The 21,203-nt window shown below is 37.9% G+C and overlaps 1 protein-coding gene across 3 annotated transcripts in view; it reads left to right on the top strand.

Annotated features, from left to right (window-relative positions):
* Positions 1-21,203, top strand: part of kcnip3b (Kv channel interacting protein 3b, calsenilin) — a 37,722-nt gene that overhangs the window by 14,397 nt on the left and 2,122 nt on the right. For all 3 annotated transcript variants that reach the window (XM_079600544.1, XM_079600546.1, XM_079600545.1), the window contains exons 2-8: positions 3,524-3,704; positions 14,856-14,980; positions 17,658-17,727; positions 18,570-18,640; positions 19,199-19,306; positions 20,728-20,832; positions 20,922-20,984. In XM_079600544.1, coding sequence (XP_079456670.1) covers positions 3,524-3,704; positions 14,856-14,980; positions 17,658-17,727; positions 18,570-18,640; positions 19,199-19,306; positions 20,728-20,832; positions 20,922-20,984 — 723 coding nt within the window. The remainder of the gene's footprint in view (positions 1-3,523; positions 3,705-14,855; positions 14,981-17,657; positions 17,728-18,569; positions 18,641-19,198; positions 19,307-20,727; positions 20,833-20,921; positions 20,985-21,203) is intronic.

The following is a 21,203-nucleotide window of genomic DNA, read 5'->3' on the forward strand; positions in this document are numbered from 1 at the left end:
TGGACACAGGGCCACTCAAACTGCGGTCTTAACACTCGCATGGCTATCGGCATCCGACAATGCTAGCGAAGCAGTCGCGCAAGGGAGAATGGGGCCAGTGTCTGAGTGGTAAAACATTAGCATTATGGCTAAATTAGGCTAATGCTCATAGCAAATGCTAACGGAACTATCAAACATTAAAAACCCATGCATAGACGACATGTCTAACTATTTCCTGACATTCTATTTAATGTGTTTTTAAAGGGATACTTCACCGATTAGTATTGAGATTAGCACTCACTCACAGAATGTACAACCAGTGTTAGCCATCTTTTTTTAAGCTAAGCTAACAGGCTCTTGCTCTGTGGAGAAAGCTGAGTAGTAAGGGTGACCATACGTCCTCTTTTTCCCGCACATTCTGCCCGGGCTCTTCCTCCCGACCGCCAAGCAGGTCTCGCTCCTCTGCTGCAGCAGCTGCTCCGGCCACCTCCCGCTCCCCCACCATCCGCAACTGCTCCCTGCTGCACTGCGGCCCGCAAAGGGAACCACGAGCATCGGACCAGACTTCCAGATCGCCCAAAATGTCCGGGACTCGGCTCCTGCTTTCCACAGTCGCCATTCACTATGCCTAGATTATTACATTATTTGACACTGACACGTTTGTGCCAGCTTTGCAGGTCATGCATTCTGCTTCACAGGGATCCCGATTCCCGACCGAGACGAAAACACAGGATATTTACTTAGCAATGCTAAAACGCACATCAACCGATCACTTGTTTTGCGTTAATGTAAACACTACATTCAGATTCACCAATTAGGAAAAAATTCAGTCCGATTGAAACAAAAGGCGTGCATGTAAACATAATGAATGGCGACCACAGAAACCAAAAGCCGAATCCCAGATATCCCGAAATCCGGCGTGCAAATCCAACGCTCGTGGCCACCCGCACAAACCGTAACACAGCGAGGAACAGCCGCAGACGAGGAACCAGAGGCGGCCAGAGCAGCCGCTGCAGCAGAGGAGCAAGACCCCCTCGGCGGTCAGGAGGAAGAGCCCGGGCAGACTCGTCACGGAAATTCACGATAAAACGGCGTCTTTTCAGTTTCGAGTCAACTAGTAACCTATTTGTATCAATTCTTTCTATACTGGCCTCTGTAACCGGTAGGCGTGGCCTCGTAGGGCAGCGAAGCAAGTGCATTCTGGGAGTTGTTGTCTTTCATCCACATGAGCAAAAAATTAATTTTCTGGCTTTTTCTAGAACTTCTAAAATAATTTTACATTTCTAAGTAGTGCTGCAGTTGTTTCTCTGTTACATCTGTTTTAGATCCTGTTCAGATAATGCTAAACCCTCAGCTAATGCTGCTCTGAAATCTGCTCAGCTAGTGTTGCTCTATAATCTGTTCGGATATGCTGCTCTAAAATAAACCCAGATTTTTTGCTCTGGACTGTTACGGGACAAGCTAAAGTCTAAACTAAACACTAAACTAAAAACAATGTCTCATTGGTCAGAACTTCTCCAAGGGTTGGACAAACTTATTAGTTTAAAAACTCAAGACATGAACAACCCATTAGGATAAGACTACGGGTTAAGACTGGTAAAAATGGGTTAGAGCCTAAAACAACATCATGCAAGGCAAGCCATCAAACTACTTTTGTCTCACTTATTTCTCTTTTCTTTCTTTTATTGGTTTCTTTTCTTTTCCGTTGAGAGTCTCGTTTTTTAAAGTTAAGTTTTGGCGCAAAGCTTCAGTCAACGACTATATAGTCTTTGGCCGCCTAAAACTTAAACCACGAGTCTCCACTCCATTCATCTTCCAACACACCCACTGATTGGCTGCCCACAACGTCACTCTAGATGCAAAAAGTCCTGCAGACAATCAACTAATCTGGGAAACCCCCTTTCAGCAAGGACATCACAGAAGGGAATCCCCATCAGACACAAACAACAAAAGCAAGTAACACCTCAAGATTCTTGCAGAGCTGGTGCATTGATATACAATTTTATTACCCCACCTAAGAAATGATAGAATGGTTAAATCAATTATTAATGGTTCATTCAGGTCAGGTCTTATAAAGTGCATATATTGCTTGAAACTTGGGATTTCATAATTTCACTCTCTTAAAACTAATTATTTCCTCACTTTCTGTCTGCAACTTGTGTGAATGACTGTCTTAGATATTAGTTTCTGTGTATTAGAATAGTTCAATAAAGAATGGTTACATTTAAAGAAAGGCGTTCTGTGCTTAAGAATTTAATGTCTTGAACTGGTGATCTTGTTACCTTGCTAATAATAGCATTAGTCCCATTGTCCCACTGCAATACATTTTATGTTGGTTCTGTTCTGTTGGGGTTATTGCTGCTCTCCCTGCTCTTATCCAAGCTAGGCTGCATGTTCTTGCCCAGAACAGAACCATACCACCAATCCAAACTCTATGTTAATTGTCAATCATCTTTGACGATAGTGATCCTGACAGAATTAAAGGTCATGAAGTTGTTGCTAGAAAGGCAACAATAAATCTGCAACCAGTGAGCAAGAATCACCCTTACTAAAATCACTTGTATAGCGCGCTGCTCTGTATTCTCTTGTACCATTGCAGGGCCACTAATGCAGCTACTCTGGTGTTCCTGTGGGGATATCGAGAACTGTTTGTGTTGAAGGTGCCATGTGGTTGTTTGGGACAGGTTGAGCAGTCACAGTGGTCAAGCCAGAGATTAATTGGAGCCTGCTATGCTGACATTGCTTACCATACACGTTACACTCGACTGACTCGCTACAGTCATGTCAATAATGCAGCAGGTGCCAAGGTCTCTAGGTGACAACATGACAGATACACACATGCCCACGCAACAGCGAGCATTGTTATCAACCAAATCACAGCTTTAAACACATGAATACAGGCAAGGAAGGAAACAGTCTGGCACTCTGCAATGAATTTGCCGGTGTGATTATGTAACACTCACCACTGCCTGTCAGAGCAGACGTGTAGCCAAGCAAATTAGTGCCCGTAGGTATTTACAACTTTTACAGTAAGTGCTTGAATTGTGTATTTGAAGAATTAAAAATGTTCTTTATAGTTCTTTCAGTGTGTTATGAATTCTCTTTCCTGCAATATTTTAAACATGCTGGCTCAAAAATTATGTCCCCCAAGATGTTTTATTGATGCTGTTTTTAGGGAGCTTGAATAATTGAGCGATTCTCTAAATGTTCACAGCAAAGCTTACTGTCTTTTCATGCAAATAAGAAACAAGAAAAAAAGTGAGGACCCTCACAGGATTCCTAATGCCATTCAAGACAAACAGTAGTTTGTCAGTAGTTTTTTTAAGGCGTGTTCAATATTTTTCATTAAAGCTGCTATTCCTTAGATGCTTTCCTCACTCTTTCATTTATATTTTTACATATTTTATCTCTGTATCTTTTTTATCAGACGTTGAAGATTGTAACAACAGCACATTCAAAAAGATAGTATTCTACGGCAAACTTCTTCACGTGCTTTTAAGATCTGGGCTCTTTAATGTGTTTTCTCATTGTCGCTGTCCTCCAGGCAGGTGGACAGAAGGGCGTCGATGGAGGTCTGCTGCCTGACGCCAACGGGCGGGATGGGGACCCCAGCGGGCAGAAGGAGAGCGACGGGAAGTGGCAGAAGCCACGCATCTCCCGCAAGTCCCTCATGAAATGCTGTCTGGTCAAATGGATCATCGCCAGTACAACGCCCCAAGGCTCAAGTATGACTCTTACAAACACGGAAAATAACACTAGGCAATATCCAGATGGAGGAGTGGAGGGAACAAATTACAAAGGAGATGTTTAATATAGCATTAATAACATATTATACCGTACCCGAGACTGCATTAAAAAGGGTGGTCTAGCTATAGGGTTCGGTTCATGTAAACTCCAGAACGGTTCGCTGCTGAACGCAATCGCACTAAATCATGGAAGTGATCCGCTGTTGATGACCTATGATTCGACAAAACTGTGTTTGTGTGCGTCTCATTCACTTTCCTGAAAAGCGTGACTGACTCACTGCAAGCAGGGAGAATGTAGGCCTATAATTTCATTTATGCTCGCCTTCAGCAGAAATGAACTCCCACGTTCTTCAGAACATTTGCAGTAGCCAACAATTTGCAGCAGATAGACACAAGTTCCTTTATGTGCTGGGACTTTGAAAACAAAACCAAAGGTTAAAAAAACAAAATATAAAAGTGAGGTGAGCAACGCTATGCATTTTGCCGTGGTTACCAAGTAACAGGGTAAACAGCTGCTTTTGATGATGCAAACGCACTGCGGTTCGGGCCCAAATAATATAATGTGAACAATCCAGAAGGGCGAAGAAGGAAGGAGAAATCGAACTCTGGTTCGGACCAGGCAAAAAAGTGTGAAAGCACCCTTAGAGATATACTATAGGCCTAGTAAATACTTGCTTCTGCCATAATTCTTTAACTGCCACAACTTAAACACATCTGTGAGCTTTAAGAAAATAATTGTATGTTCCCCAGTTAAAATTACTTTGTTGTATGATGTGTGCTTAGCTCATATATAGCATAATTTAAGACATTTCTTGAAGGTAGCATATTATGCTCCACTCCAGATTTTCCATTTCATGCTCCCTGCTCAGCGGTGAAAGAAATGTCACTCTGAGTGATCCTGGGCTGCGTTCCAGTCCACTTTTAGACACGCACTTGCAAACTTCCCTAAGCACTTCCCCTCGGGGGAATCCCTGCTGCCATTTTGAAGTGCGTTCCGCTTCGTGAAGAGGTCTAGGGAAGTTTATATGGACAGACCCTCGCTCCCTCGATTTTGACCGAGGGAGCAAGTCTACTTCATATGTACACTTCAGGCAGCTCCGTATACCACAATACAACACGATTGTGACGTCATCGGAGGTCTAATCACCACCACCACAAACAACTCAATGATATATTAATTATATATTTTTTTACATTTAAAACAACCCAAACACACCTATATACATTTGGATGTCGCATTAAACAAATTCTTAAAGGAAAAAAGGGCATAGGACGTTCCAATTCAGCCAGTTGCAGTTTCCGCCAGTAGTGGGCACTCGTGCAATGTAAGCAATGACGTACATCCGAGTGAACGAGACGGAGTGAAGTTAGCGAGTGAAGGGCATGACAATTTAGGACTGGAACACAGCCCCGGTTAAGCATACATCAGTTGTACACTCATTATTGCAGTGCATTGTGGGATTGAATGACTGCACTCAATAATGTCCACTATGGTTTCGGACACAATTCCAAATGGCTGTCCTCTCAAATAATGCCCTATTTAAGCGTATAGGGGGCCATTTCAGACCACCATAGACATTTCTGAATAAAAGTATTAATTTATTTAAAAACAACAACATTTGAACGGTAGTATGTACTATATAACCTACAACTGTATATACTATGTACTGCAAACTATCTATCTGCTAAAGACAACACTGTTCAACAACTCTTCCTTACTTTAGACACTCAATCTGATGTCATATGTTCCTGTTCTTACAGCAGCGCTCTCTCCATCCTCCTCTAATTTTGCTTTCATCTTCTTTCACTGATTCTCCCCCTTCTGCCCCTCTATAAAGTATAGTTAATTATCTTTAATAACTGCGAGATGTTTTAGTCAGTGTTATATGCAGGGTTTGTGTGGTTATTAATATGTAACTTGTGTCAGACCACTCAGGGATGGTATGAGGGGACAACATGTGACTGAGCTGCAACGTCCGGTGTAAATAATTGACAGAGCACCTCTGTGTGTGCAGACAGTGAGCAATGTAGCGTGAGTGTGTGCCTACATCTGCAGGACTGGGACCCCAGTTCACTTTAAACCAACCATCCCATCAGCATTTTTTAGCAGCCTGTTGTGTCGTCAAGTTTCTATTTCTATATTCAGACAATCCTTTGGCCCCTGCTTGGGCTCTTTACACACAAAAAAAACATTCACTCCTCACTTCTCTTTATGTAATTTCTGCAGTCAATTTGTGTGCATTTAAAATAAGATATTAGTTATGTAGATTCTTTAAAGATATAAAGGCAAAGTACATTTGTATACATTTTTTATGTATTTTTTGGCTCCCTGGACTAGTGACTAAAATATCAAACTTCTGAATCAGATGCAGAAATGTGATTCTGCTTCACCTATTGAAACAAACCATTTGGGACTCCAGTCCAGACAACCACCAAACTTTGTGCAAATGAAATGAAGTATGAGGTTGTTAAAACTTTCTCATTAAAGCCTCTAAAGAAGAAGAGTATTATAATCATTAAATATTCTTGTGAGCCAGCATTTAGGAAGGACTTACTTCCACTGTTAGTGAAGTTAAAGGATTATGAGCAGTGAGAAGCTCTACTTCTCATTTGGTATAATCCACTAAAACCTATTAATTAAATAAGCACAATAATTGAAATACATTTTTTGAGGAGGCTCAGTCTCTGCCTCCTCGGATGGCCCACCACTAGAAATAATACTACCTGACTTTATAGGAAAAATCATGATGTGTGTTTGAAGAATTGGGCAAACATGAAACTCTGGATCAGGAAAGAAAGATGCCAGAGGTGGCAAAAATTCAGAATAGATCAGAGCAAGAAACCAGAACAGAATCCCAAGTGGTCAAAGTCCAGCTGAACTTGTTTTTTTCCCTCTGCTTTGTATTGTGAGCCCAACAGATGGCAGTATGCCTTTGAAGAATACATTGCGTGCCTTCATGAATACATGAGGCTGTGAGTGAGTTTACTGAAATGCCATATAAAATATATATAATCGTGTCAGGTTAGGAGTTAAACAAAGTTAAGTAAGTGCCCTAACCTACTATTCAAAGATTATTTTTTAAAGAAATTAATACTTTTATTTAACAAGGATGCATTCAATTGGTCATAAGTGAAATTTATAATGCTCTAAAAGATTTATATTTCAAATATATGGTGTTATATTGAACTTTCTATTTATCAAAGAATCCTGGAAAAAAAATATCATGGTTTTCACAAAAAAATATTAAGCAGCACAAGTGTTTTCAACATTGATCATAATGAGAAATTATTCTTATTATAACAGCAAATTAGAATATTAGAAAGATTTGTGAAGGATCATGTGTCACTGAAGACTGGAGTAATGATGCTAAAAATTTCAGCTTTGCATCACAGGAATAGCTTACATTTTAAAATATATTCATAAAGAAAATATATTCAAATAATAGCAATTATTTGTCAGCAATATTTACAAGAAGATATTGACACATCGAAGTTATTCTATTCCAGCCACATTCAGAACTTAAATGGACTAAATCCATACAGTCATTGAAGTTCTTTTTCACTTAGATCTGTCCTTGTTTTTAGACATATCTCATTTATATTATTTACAGTTTTCTATTAATTCCTCCGCAGCGAGATGTGTAGGTGCACCATTCCATGATGCAATATGCTGACACTTCTTATTGAATGCAGGAAACGTGATTTATTAATACAATATTACCGGAGAACCACAGAGAAATGCTGATGAGAATTATTGGATAATGATCAAAGTTCTCAAGTAATCTCGAAGTTCCCGTTGAGAAGTGTTTCGTTATTAACAACTCCATTTCTGTTTTGCTTTGGATTTATACAAGGCATATTGATATGCATATATGACTCACATTTACATATCACCTGAATCTTGAAACATACTTTTCAAGCTGCATAAATAATTGCAGGCAAAATCTAAACAAAACTAAGAACTCAAGACATCTATAAGTAATCCCTTTTTGATATATCATACTCATAGACCATAATGCTGTTTCAGCAACAAGGCCATTAAATTAAGAGCTGCGCTGAGTTTTAATCACTTATATGGAGACACTCCCCTGAGATAATATTCACCCTCATGCATACTATAATGCATTGCCTATATGAAAAACATGCACAGCAGTTTCCAAATGGCAAAATGAGTCCTTCATGGCTGCATGTTACATTATACCGTTAAACATTTGTGGTTAGTACGATTTCTTTAAAGAAGTAATGCTATATTTACCAAGTATAAAGTTTAAGTCATGGTCAAAAGTGGCATTAAAGACTTTTACATTGTTACAAAATTTATATTTCTAAAATAGCGCCACACAATTTATAATTTCCCTCCTGTCCTATATCTGTCCTTGTTCTTGTATCGTGCATTTAAACTTCATGCAGACTGAGATTTTAGAGGGAGTTTCTGGCAGGCCCCAAAGGCCATGTCCTCTCTTGATGTATTGATTTCTCCCGTCTCACTGATGCCTGTGTCCGATTTAAACTCATGCATTAATAAGTGCAAACTCATCAGCTATCATCTTTGCCCTCCTGCACTTGGGTTTATAATGGGGATGTTTTTCATGTTATCAGTGTTTAGTATATCTTCCTTTACAATTCTGATGCACTATTTCCATATTAGTATAAACTATAGGGCTTACGTGATATTACATATGCTGATTAATCAATATTTTCTGAAATAAAGCCCAGAAGTTATCATTCAAAAGTAAAATAATAAAAATATGCTTTTTCACAGTTATAGCGCCACCTATGTTCCGATCTCCATAAAGGTTTGCATACTTGTTTAGAATCATATGTCGCATGTTCTCACATATTTTCGTGAAGTTTCAAGTTTTCGTTTTGGAATAATAGGCTTTTGGCTGGACCCAGCTATATCCACGCCCCCCGGTGGCTGATTTCTTTCGAGTTTCTCAAAGGCATCTCAGGCCCAGTGAGTTTCGTTCCGATCGGCCTCCGTTAACCTTGTCTGAAAGCTGCTCAAACTTCATTGGCCGCCACCGGCCGCGTTCTTTGAGATACACAAATTTCCTCAAAGGCAGTCTTGGCACCTTGGACGAAGACACCGCATGCCAATTTGCAAGTCAATCGGACTTAGGGTTGCGTAGTTATAACCATTTTTATGTTTTTCTGTTATAGCGCCACCAAGAGTCCAGTCGCCGCATGCTTTTTCACATGACCACAGAATTAACTCTTTCATGGGTGCGCCGAGTTTGGTGAAAATCTCTAATTCCGTTGACAAGTTATAGCCATTTCAGTAAGAAGTGCTCCTCCCACTTTGAATATTTGGCCCTTACACTGTGAATCGAAATTTCAACTTTTTTGGGATAATTATTGACAATCCAGAGAATCTTGCTGCGCTTGTTTGGTTCCGATTGGGCCAAAAACCTAGGACTAGTTTGCAAAAATAGGTTTTTCAACAAAAAAACAAATACCTGAAAGTTTCGCTGGGCGACAGTGAAATCTGAGGCATGCATTTTGTTATAAGACACTTGATCTACGCCTAATGGTTAAAGGGTTAGTTCACCCAAAAAAATGTTATTCTGTCAGTAATTACTCACCCTCATGTTGATCCAACCCCGTAAGACTTCCGTGCGTAACCATAAGTTTATCAAGCAACGAGAATACTTTTTGTGCGCAAAAAAAAAAAAAAAAAAATAACGACTTCATTCAACTATTCATTTTCTTCTCTGTGGGCCGTAGTGTAACAGCGCAGCGCTTCTGTGTTGTACGTCACACGCATCACACACATGACCAGCGTCGGCCAATAGTGTGCCTACGTGTGACGTACAACACAGAAGCGCTGCGCTTTTACACTACGTGAACTCACTCAGAGGCCCACACAGAAGAAAATTTATAGTGGAATAAAGTCGTTATTTTTGTGTGTTTTTTGCACGCACCAAGTATTCTCGTCGCTTGATAAACTTATGGTTTCGTTATAGTTCCGATCCCACAGCAGCCTATGGAGGAGTGATCCAGCTCTCAGATTTAATAAAAAATATCTTAATTTGTGTTCCGAAGATGAATGGAAGTCTTATGGGGTTGGAACAACATGAGGGTAAGTAATTACTGACAGAATTTTCATTTTTGGGGGAATAACCGTTTAAGGAGTTCTGAGAGATTTCTGACTTTTCACCGTTGTAGCGCCCCCGTCAGGCCGATCAGGGCAGGCCTTGTTGACGTTGTGGTGTGAGTACTACCAGTGAAAAAAACACTGTTACAAAACAGTAGCTTCAGAGCTCAATGTGTTGTTTTCTCCCCAGATCATTTAATCAAAACATATGGCTGGCTCACAGTCCTCAACAGTGCATTTCACAGACTTTCACATAGACTTCAGCATCTCATGTATGAATGTCACATTTTTAATTTCCTGTGTCGACTTTAAAACATTCAATGTTCACTTCAGTTTAAATGGGCATGAAGCTTCCGGTTTCATGTGTTTGTGCAGCTGATGAGGGAAGAGAGCTGCAAACGCTACAGAAATGCACAGTCAAGATTTTCACTTCGTGTTTACGTACGGAAGAGCCATAAAATAGTCATAATGCCCTTCCGCTAATGCATAAACACTTAAGAGCATGTTGAGTGACGCAGATTAAGGCAGTAATGTCATGATATATGTTTATATAGAATGATGTTATCTATCTATCTATCTATCTATCTATATATCTATCTATCTATATATATATATTTTTTTTTATCTATCTATATATCTATCAGTCTGACTATCTATCTACTGTATCTGTCTGTGTCTATCTATCAGTCTATATATCTGCCTGTCTACTGTATCTGCTATATCTGTCTGTCTCTCTCGCTCTCTCTCTCTCTCTCTCGCTCTCTCTCTCTCTCTCTCTCTCTCTCTCTCTCGCTCTCTCTCTCTCTCTCTCTCTCTATCTATCTATATATATATATATATATATATATATATATTTATCTTTTTATCTATCTATAGGTCTATCAGTCTGCCTATCTATCTCCCTACTGTATCTGTCTGTGTCTATACATCTATCTTTCTGTCTGTCTATCTATATATATTTTTATCTATCTATCTCTGTCTGGCTGTCTGTTTACTTTTATTCATTTACTTACCATAATTGTAGTTTTATTTAAATCTTACTTTATTTATTTTAAATTTATTTTATAATTACTTTTTACTTAGGTAACTTTTACAACTTCATAATAACTATCAAACATTATCTGGTGCTTACTTGTTTTTGAAAGGTCATTTACCGCATTCTGTTTCTGTGGTCAGGTATTCTTGTGTAATGTCCACTAAACTGTCAGTTTCTCACTAAAGAACCAATTTCCCTTTATGTTTATACTAGCATCATGTATCTCGTATTACTGTGTGGTCTCTATCTTCTCACATGGTAAAATAAGTCCAGCTGAAATCAATATTTCATATTGCTTTATCACATTTCATTTTATTTATTTATTTATTTGGCAAGTAGCCATGCAATAAGTGGGAGAATGTACAGTCATCCTGTCATTAACACAAAATAACCCCCCCTTTTAAACCCTTTTTTCAAAAATAAAACACCCCTCTTGTATGTCCAGGTATATTGTGATTCAATTCAGTATTTTTGTGTTGTGTAAGTAAATGAATGATTCACCAGTTCAACTGCATGTAAACATACTCGCATTATGGCTGGCTCGTCATTGTGCATTATTGCTAGAGAGATGGAGCGAGAAGAGGGAGTGTCTGTGTCTAGAGATCAGACTCTTTCGGTACTCCACGAGGAGAATAATGTCCGAGGAGGACCATGACACACCAGTCCGTGGAGACCAAACCCGCAGGAGGTTTCCATACGGTTGATGTTGTTGTGGAGGAATTTCTAACGTAGTGACTTTCTGCTTTTATTTGAAAGGGATATTATTTGAAAGGATCCGTAGTGCAGGCATGACTGTACGGTTTGCATTTGTGGTTTGTTTACAGCTTAGTGCATCAGTGATTACCAGCGAGTCTACTGGAAGTCAGAATTGTTCCGGGAATGGAGTCTTTAAGAACTTGTTGCAGCAAAGTAGTTTGAAGAAACCTTGATCAAACAAGATGAGTTGCTTTTCCTAAAATCGTTCAATTGGCATCTAAGCATGACCTCTTGACCTCGTTTTCTTAAAGGAATCGCATAGCTAATCGCAGTTGCAATGGTTATTCAGGGCATGGAGCTGTTCGCAGTTGCTGTAGTGCTGCTTATGTTTATAATGGTGCTCAAACAGTTTGGGGTCACGGATCCACTGCTGGATGGTAAGAACCACCGTATGGTTTTGATGTTGGCCCTAGTTCACTGTAAAAAAAAAAGGGTAAATGTGTATAGGAGCTATTTATACCCGACCAGATTATTTAAAATGAATTGCATTGGTGTAACAAGTGTACTCTAACGTTCAAAAGTTTGGGGTTGGTGAGTTGTTGTTGTTTTTGATGATGAAAGAACTGTCTTATTCTATCCAAGGCTGCATTTATTTGATCAAAAATGCAGTAATATTGTGAAATATTATTACAGTTTAACTAATTTTTTTTTTCTATTATTGTATATTTTAAAATGTCATTTATTCCTGTGATGTCAAAGCTGGATTTTCAGCATCATTACTCTAGTCTCAGTGTCACATGATCCTTCAGAAATTATTCTAATATGCTGATTTGCTGCTCATGAAATATTTCTTATTATTATCAATGTTGAAAACAGTTGTGCTGCTTCATATTCTTTGTGATTCTAATGTTATAAATATATTTACTGTCACTTTTGGTCAATTAAATGCACCCTTGCTGAATAATTTCTTTCAGGAAAAAAATAAATCTTAATTACACCAAACTTTTGAATGGTAGTTGTAAGTTGAAACAGTCATATATTTTACTTGAATAATATGTTAATTAATATGTTAATTTTTGTTAACTGACAACTTTTCTTCTGTTCATATGTTGATAGTCATATCAATGTTCTATTTGCATCAGCTTTAGTCTGTAAACAATTATTTGGTCAGATAACCTAAAAAATGTTATGCATGTGGAAACTTCTAAATCTGAAACTGGAAAAGTCCTTTTTGACAGATTGAACAACTGCACATTAACCGAGAAGAACATGACAGCTGTATTCATAGTATGAGGAAATACATTTATTTAATGTCATGCAGTTTTGGTGAAATCCAACTAATGTGTTGTTTTTCCCATTGCTTTCTCTTTATTTCCACTCCAAATCTCTTCCCTACCTTCTTTACGTTCTTGTATGCCTCATAGATGGTGAGTAAATGTCAAAGAGATCAGCGGTTCTCAACTGGTGGGTTGCAGATTTGTTCTAACAAAAGTTTGCTGAAATGCAAAATAACATACTTATTTCTGCAAAAAAATCATCTGGCACTTGATAAAAGTCAAATTCCAACACGTGCAGGTTGGAAACCATGAACAAAAATAAAGATAAAAATACACGAAAATGGGTAAATCACACAACTGCGGTTAGTTGTGCATTTACAAAAAAATGTTTAAATCGATTAATCTTATGTGTCATGTTAATCGTTTTCATACTATTTGGGCCTATGCAGTTCATATTACCCACGCAAAAAATATGTGTGCACGCAATATTATTTAGTGTGCAATGGAATGTACTTCAAATCGAATGTACTTAAATGTTGTTTTTTTTAAACTGTACTTACAGATAATAGTAATGAAATAAAAGGTCTCTAAAGTGTACTTAAACAGTACTGTAATGTTTTAAGTAGCCTACTGTAATTTTAACTGTAATGTGTTATTCAATATTACATTTAAAGTTAATTTATTTTAAATGTTCTAAATTGCTACTTAATCATTGCAAATGTGTAATTAAAAAAATATATATTGAAATGCATGACAAATGATTTTCAGTAGAAATGACATTAAATCATATTTTAGTTTGCCATAAATACTTGTCAGTTTTTGGCAGTACACTAACCATATTTGATGGTTAGCTGACAGTGAGCTGAACTTAAAGTTTAATGCATTTAATATAGATTCAAACTATAATTATATTTGTTTAGTTTTATTTAGCATGCAGTTAAGTGTCGAAAACATTACATGCAATGAATGTACACATGGAATATACTTAAGTGCGAATTTAATGTAAAGTGTTTTATTTCCGTGATAATGTTAAAGGATGATACATTTCAGTGTTTTATTTTAAGGACATTTTTGTTTTAATTTGTGCTAAACAATTTTGGTACTCGCCGCTGGTTCCCCACTCGATACAAATCCGGGCCCTGAAGCAAAACCAGTAGAGAATCGCTGATATTGATCCCTCCTGGTCTCCCGTTCTGCCCCGTCTGTCTCCCCAACAGCTCCTCTTCTGTGCTTTACAGTGTCTATGGCCGCATTTGCACTGCAGAGATATTGATGCCCAATTTCGATTTGTTGACTAAATCCAAATTTATACATTTTTTGAGGACTAGCTTGCATTTCTTTTAAAAGTGACCCATATCCGATATCTGCATTTAACACTATTTGGCGAAACAACCCAAGGTAGACGAACTGACCCAGAAAAGCTTAGGCAGACGACGACGGAAAATTTGCAATGGACGCAGACAAAATGATAATACAAGCTTTTGCTTTACGCACCATCTTAAAAGGTCAGCAAAACCTCTATTGCGCCATTGAAAAGAGTCATGTGATCACAAATAGTGTCCATCTGAGTTGACGTCATTCTGATTCGCAACCGTCGCTTTTTCAATGATGTATGACTCGCATAGACAGGGGGATATCCAATCTCTCTGCTCACATGGCAAATGCAAATGCACGTATACGATTCATATCAGATTTATTTCCACATGTGAACGAGGTCTGTAACCGTTCTGAGAATATTGGAATCCATGTGCTTTTTTTTTTCATGCTTAGACGTTCAAGGGTCATATCCAACCGACACATGGGAGGAACAAATCAGAATTGAGTCACTTGAACCAATGTAAATGCGGCATATTTCTGTCTTATACTTTTAAACCCCAAATATGTGTATGTCCTTTCACCTGCACTCCACGCTTTACCCGTTTAGTTCTTTACTGTCCTGCCCTCTGCAACCCAACTGATATCAGTCACTCACCTCCTCCACGGCCCTCCTCTTCCCACTCTTCCTCATGCTCTCTCTCTGACAGACGCCGTTGAAAGTGACCTGGAGTTGTCCATGGTCCGACATCAGCCAGAGGGCCTGGAGCAGCTCCAGGCTCAGACCAAGTTCACTCGGAAGGAGCTGCAGTCGCTCTACAGAGGCTTCAAAAACGTAAGACTGCTTAAGAAGCTTAAAGAGATAGTTCACCCTAAAATGAAAATTAAGTCATCATTTACTTTAAATCAAGAAATCAAGACTTGAAATACAACGCCTAGAAATCCCAAAAAAGTATCTGTGTACTTTTGACAACAGTTGACAGATGTAAACACGATACATTTGTGTAGTGATGAACACAATGGATGGGACATGGATTGTACTTCATGTCATTTTTTTTTTTTTTTTTCCATCTTGATTTCTCACTACTTGTGTGCTTTTTTCTGGGTAAGTTTGAGTGAACTGTGATGCTAGTTGAGTCTCACGGACACGTAGCCGTGCACGTGCACCAAACCCTATCGTATACCACCAGAACAAATAGAATATATGTTGCATGGGGCAATTCTGTGATATTTCCGCATCTTATTTTTAAAAGCTTGATGCAAACACTGGTCATTTATATGGACGAGCGCGAGCAAAAAAAAAGTTTTTTTAACCTTCAAACTTTTACAACTTCTTCAAACTTTGGTACTAACAAACTTGTAACAACAATCAGTCTCAAATGAGTCTCGGGGAATATTAGTTCAAATGGACTGGATATTCATGAGTCTATGAATATGATTTGCTTGTTATCTTAAGATATTAACCTTCCCAATAAAGGGAATATTTAATCATGTACACGTAACCTTTATCAATTTAGTTTCAGTTATCTGGCATTTTTGTTTGTCCTGCAAACTAAAACTCAGATTTCCTTATCCTACATCAATAAACGTACTTCCTAGGAAAATTAAGTATCTGATCAGGACAATTAATAGTTCCTATGTTTGTACAGTTTGTATTACTTAAATAATACACAATAAAGCTTAGGTAACGTTAGATCTTGCGCTTCATTGACTTTTGAGTTTGTGAGCAAATAACAGATTCAATCTTTAATGCAATTATTGGATTTTAATAAAACAGACTAAAGAATACAAAACTACAATTTCACACGGAGTAAATATGCATATATATATAGAGTAAACAAAACACATAAGGTACCAACGAAATCAAATTAACGAATAATATGAGGGGAGAGAGAGAAAGAATGAGAGAATGAATCAGGGAGTGAGAGAGAGAGAGAGAGAGAGAGTGACAATTTTTAATTCAGTTCCTTTCCAAAGAGACCCCAAGTATGTATTAAAATATTCGCAGGAATATTCTAGACAACCTTTAAACAGCAGTTTCAATCGTGAGATAAAATACTTGCTTAAATCTGGCTCTCAGAGGTGTGTGTGCTGATTTCAAATTGTCCTGCAGTTTCCTGGAGTTCCTTCCTGACGCAGGTGTTGCGCAATTTCGGCCGCTCACATGAATGTAACACTTTACCGAAAGGTGACTGAACTCAGACGGAAATAAAGAAAAGTCTAAGATGAAAACGAAGTTTTCAGAAAATAAAACGAAGAAGCTCCTTGGCGGAGTTTTCTCGTGAAGATGAGTAGATTCTTCTCTTTGGCGGAGTGCAAAGAATAACGGCAGAGGCTTGGCCTTAAGGGCCAGCTGGGTTACACCTATTTCTCATGGCTGGGCCAATCGTTGTTCAGAAACGGAGGCGGGAAAGACGTTCTTTGTTTGAATCGTCCCACCCTCCTTACATAATTTATAGTGATGTCAAAATTGAGCATTTATTCTCAGAAAGATGGTATTTATGAAATAATGCGTCTTTTTGTGATTTGTCGTCGAGATTCGACGCCGTCGGGTTTTTACCATTCTACAGACACCACAAACGACAATTTTGCGAGTCCGGACACAGAGATATAGGATTGTTTGTAATTCTGGGCATATAGAGTTTGGTTTTCATCCTGCACACCTCAGAGCTACATGTACATACATTTAACCACAAAAGCGATACATTTCATACATTTAAAAGCTAGTTTTCAGTGAGAAAAGTCCGTGAATTAGCTCATGTGTGTGTGTGTCTTAGTATGTGTGTGTGTGTACGCGCAGACATTCCTGTTGCGCTGTTTTCCCTCCTCCCCTTGGGTGAGGAGAGCGTTCTGGGGGCTTTGAAGCTCGGTTATCAAGATCTGGGGGTCTGTCTTGTGTTGCGTGGTCATTCACGAGTCGTAAAGGTGTCAAGAGACACTCGGAATCCGGCCATGGCGGAGCCATGGCGGTAATTTAGGTTCTTGTGAGTCTTGATTTACATATCTGAGTTCAGAGGGTGGCAGCACGAAGGAATGTGGATTTTTGCAAAGAGAAATAAAATCATGATTCTGGCCCATTCGTTACAAACTTTTTCTTTCTATCTATCTATCTATCTATCTAATATCTATCAATCTAATATTTCTAATCTATCTATATCATAACAACCACCAAGAACAATTATTTGTTGAACAATTGCATGTGACGGCAACCCAATATTTTGTTATAAAATGATCAAGAAAGACAAAATCAAGTAATAATGTAATACTTCAAATTACTTTAAACTTCTTCAAACTTTCTGGTCCAAACTTTCCCAAGCCAACTTAAAGTTTGTCTCGACGAACTTTTCAATCTAGTTATCCTTTTGTGGTCCAAAAAAGAAAGAAGGGCATACTGCATTAGAACAACACCAGGGTGAGTAAATGATGACTTAATTTTCATTTCAGGGTGAACTATCCCTTCAAGTTTGTTGCAAGTGAAAGTATCCTTAAATGCTTGTCATGTTTCTAAATAGGAGTGTCCCAGCGGATTGGTGGATGAGGAGACGTTTAAATCGATCTATTCCCAGTTCTTCCCTCAAGGAGGTATGGTGATCGTTGCATTTTCAACTCAGGGTTGATTATGTGGATATTATCTTAATAAGTGAACAAGTGAAGTAATAAGTGAATTCACCCAATATGGATATGAAACATTTTTTTAAAGATATAATATAAAATTGTATTAGTATTAATCAGCATTTTTTTAATGTAGGCCTATTTATATATTAATTCATTAACTTAATTTTTAAAATTAAAATATATTTTACATTGTTTAATACAATTTGATGCCTGAGTGAAATAATATACAGTACAGTATCTATATCTGTTAGTTATAATATGTATAGAATGAATTAGCTTTTTTTAATCTATTCATTCATTATTATTTTTTTATTGTGTTTTATCAAACATACGTTTTAAACAGCTATATAGTTATATTATTAATAGTATTAATCACCATTTTTATTTAATTATTTAAAAAAAGTAATAGTTGGTGACTTTACTATTTTTCTAAAATGTGGGAAAGTTATAATAAAGAATGTCAAAACTTTGTGAAGTTAAATTCAAATATTTATGCAGAAATATAGTTAAAGGATTAGTTCACTTTTAAAATGAAAATTCTGTCATATACTCACCCTTAAGTTGTTTCAAACCTGTATGAATTTCTTTCCTCTGCTGAACACAAAGTATATAGTATATTTTTTTCCTACTATGGATGTCAATAGGAACCAAAAACTGTCTGGTTACCGACATTCTTCTAAATATCTTCCTTTGTGTTCAGCAGAGGAAAGAAATTCATACAGGTTTGAAACAACTTAAGGGTGAGTATATGACAGAATTTTCATTTTAAAAGTGAACTATTCCTTTAATCATTCTTTTCTTTTTTTCAGATGCCACCACATATGCACATTTCCTCTTCAATGCTTTTGACATGGACCGAAGCGGCTCTATACGTTTTGAGGTTAGGATCATTATTAAATACTATTCAATATTATTAAAACAAAATGATTTGTCATTTGAAAGACTTCAGCTCTGTAATACTGTATATGTTTATATTCATGTACATCAGAAGATGAACAATAATATCTGCCTATATTATTATATAATTATATACTATATCTGCCTGAAGTCTACTTACTACACTGTAAAAAAATATTTTCATGATTTATCATCACAACTTTTTATCTTTTGTCAAATCAACTTCGATAACTAATGTGGTGAAGATAACATATATTTTGAGTTTCTGTTTATTAAACCATTCTTCTTCATTGTATTAACTCAATTTTTTTATTACAACAAACTAAAAATGTTAAGCCAACAAGGTAACTTGCTTTTTTAAGTTAAACCAACATTTTTGATTACAGTGTATACATCTTGATTAGGCCAGAGGGAAAAAAAAGATTCATTTCAGAATTGCTAATATAATTGTACTTATGTTCTCAACAGAACACAAGTGACCGACAGACCAACACAGCTGAGAATATTTAATTGAATTATTTTTAAACTTGTGTTTTGGCAGGACTTTGTAATCGGCCTGTCTGTTCTGCTTCGGGGTTCTGTGACAGAGAAACTGAGGTGGGCCTTTAACCTCTATGACATTAATAAAGACGGCTACATCACCAGAGAGGTATGAGAGACAAGTGTTAACAGACTGCGCATTGTTTCTTTAGTACAGGGGTCACCAAACTAAGGCCCGCGGGCCGACTCAGGCCCGCCACCCCCCTTTGACTGGCCCCTCTGCCCCCCACTACTTGAACCGGCCCTATGAGGCAATCCCCAAAAGTCGTCATGGTACGGGCGTCACAGTTTGGTGCATACATTTACACTGAGAATACACGGTATAAAATAAATAAAACTTGCGTGCAATTTAATTAATGTAATGCGGAACTACTGTTAGATACGCGGATTCTTAGGGACACCTAATCTGTAGCTCCGCCTAAGCTCTGAAGCTCTGAAGCAGGCTGCGGTGTAAAGATTGCAATGCTGGAATATGTTGAGAGAGAGGTGTGGGCGCGATCGAAAAGTCGTAAAGTGTTTACTTATATTTGTGTGTGTGTGTGTGTGTGTGTGTGTGTGTGTGTGTGTGTGTGTGTGTGTGTGTGTGTGTGTGTGTGTGTGTGTGTGTGTGTGTGTGTGTGTGTGTGTGTGTGTGTGTGTGTGTGTGTGTGTGTGTGTGTGTGTGTGTGTGTGTGTGTGTGTGTGTGTGTGTGGCGCGGCCACGATCGAACAGTGGAAACATAAAAACATACTCCGTCATTTAGTTTATGCAGGACATCATTCAAACTGCAAAGTGTTTAAGTTACTGTTAATTACATTTTTAAGGAAAACAAATATATTAATCTGAAATGTAGCAGATTAATTTTCAATTAATTCAGGTACAATTACCAAACATATCAAGGTATTTTTATTAATTGAATTAATGAACTAATTATATAAAACTATTGTCAGTGAGTGCACTACAAATAAACTGTTTCTATGCCTTTATTAATAAAACTTATTTTAAAAAAAGTACAAGGCTTAAGACATTTATTTTTCTTTTGGTGGTCCAGCCTGAGACATGCACAAGCCTTCTGCATTTTTGTTTTGCTTTTCCCTTTATTGTAACCAACCGTGATGTCAGAACCGAGGTATGAACCGAACCGTGACTTCTGTGTACCGTTCCACCCCTAAAAGAGAGTGCAGAGTTTACAAAGAACAGTGGACCAACGATTATTTGTGAAGAATAACTTTAAATAAAACAAAGTGTGAAGACTCGATTACAACTTTTGCAAACCACTAGTAAAGATAAACAAATATGTACCATGAATCAAGTGTTGATATAGTAGTGTGGATATAGTAGTGGGGATGGCTGTGCCAGGCTAGTAATCTCTACTACACAATGAGGCCTGCTGGTGGTCATTTTGGTCTGGGTTATACAATTCTATGTTATATAGCTGACCCGGCCCCCCATCACAGTCAGGAACGATAATGTGGCCCCCAGAGAAAAAAGTTTGGTGACCCCTGCAAGTTTAGTACATGTGTTTGCTATTGTTACTGCACTTTCTACAGGAAATGCAGGCTATCATGAAGTCCATCTATGACATGATGGGCAGGCACACCTCTCCTAGTGTCAAAGACGACGCTGCATATGAACACGTGGAGAAATTCTTCCAGGTACCCAACGTTTAGCAGTCCCATGGAAGGTTATTTCAGCCAGAAATGGTCATCGGCTTGACCAAACTCAAAACACCTTTGCTTTACAGAAAATGGACCGGAACAGAGACGGAGTTGTAACCATTGATGAGTTCATAGAGACCTGTCAGAAGGTAGGCCAGGTTTAAAGGGGGTCATATCATAAGAATTCCACTTCAATAGATTAAAAAAAAGTTAGATGAGTTTATTGTTTGCTTATTTAAAAATATTAACTTGCAGAGCTTAACTTCCTCCCCAGTCCAAAAAGGACTTTTATCGAAAACCAAGCTACAAAAACAGCTCATTCGGAAATACTTTTAAATTGTTAACATAGGGCCGCCCAGATTTGCATT

Source organism: Phoxinus phoxinus (assembly GCF_949152265.1).
Source record: "Phoxinus phoxinus genome assembly, chromosome: 23".
Classification (NCBI taxonomy): domain Eukaryota; kingdom Metazoa; phylum Chordata; class Actinopteri; order Cypriniformes; family Leuciscidae; genus Phoxinus; species Phoxinus phoxinus.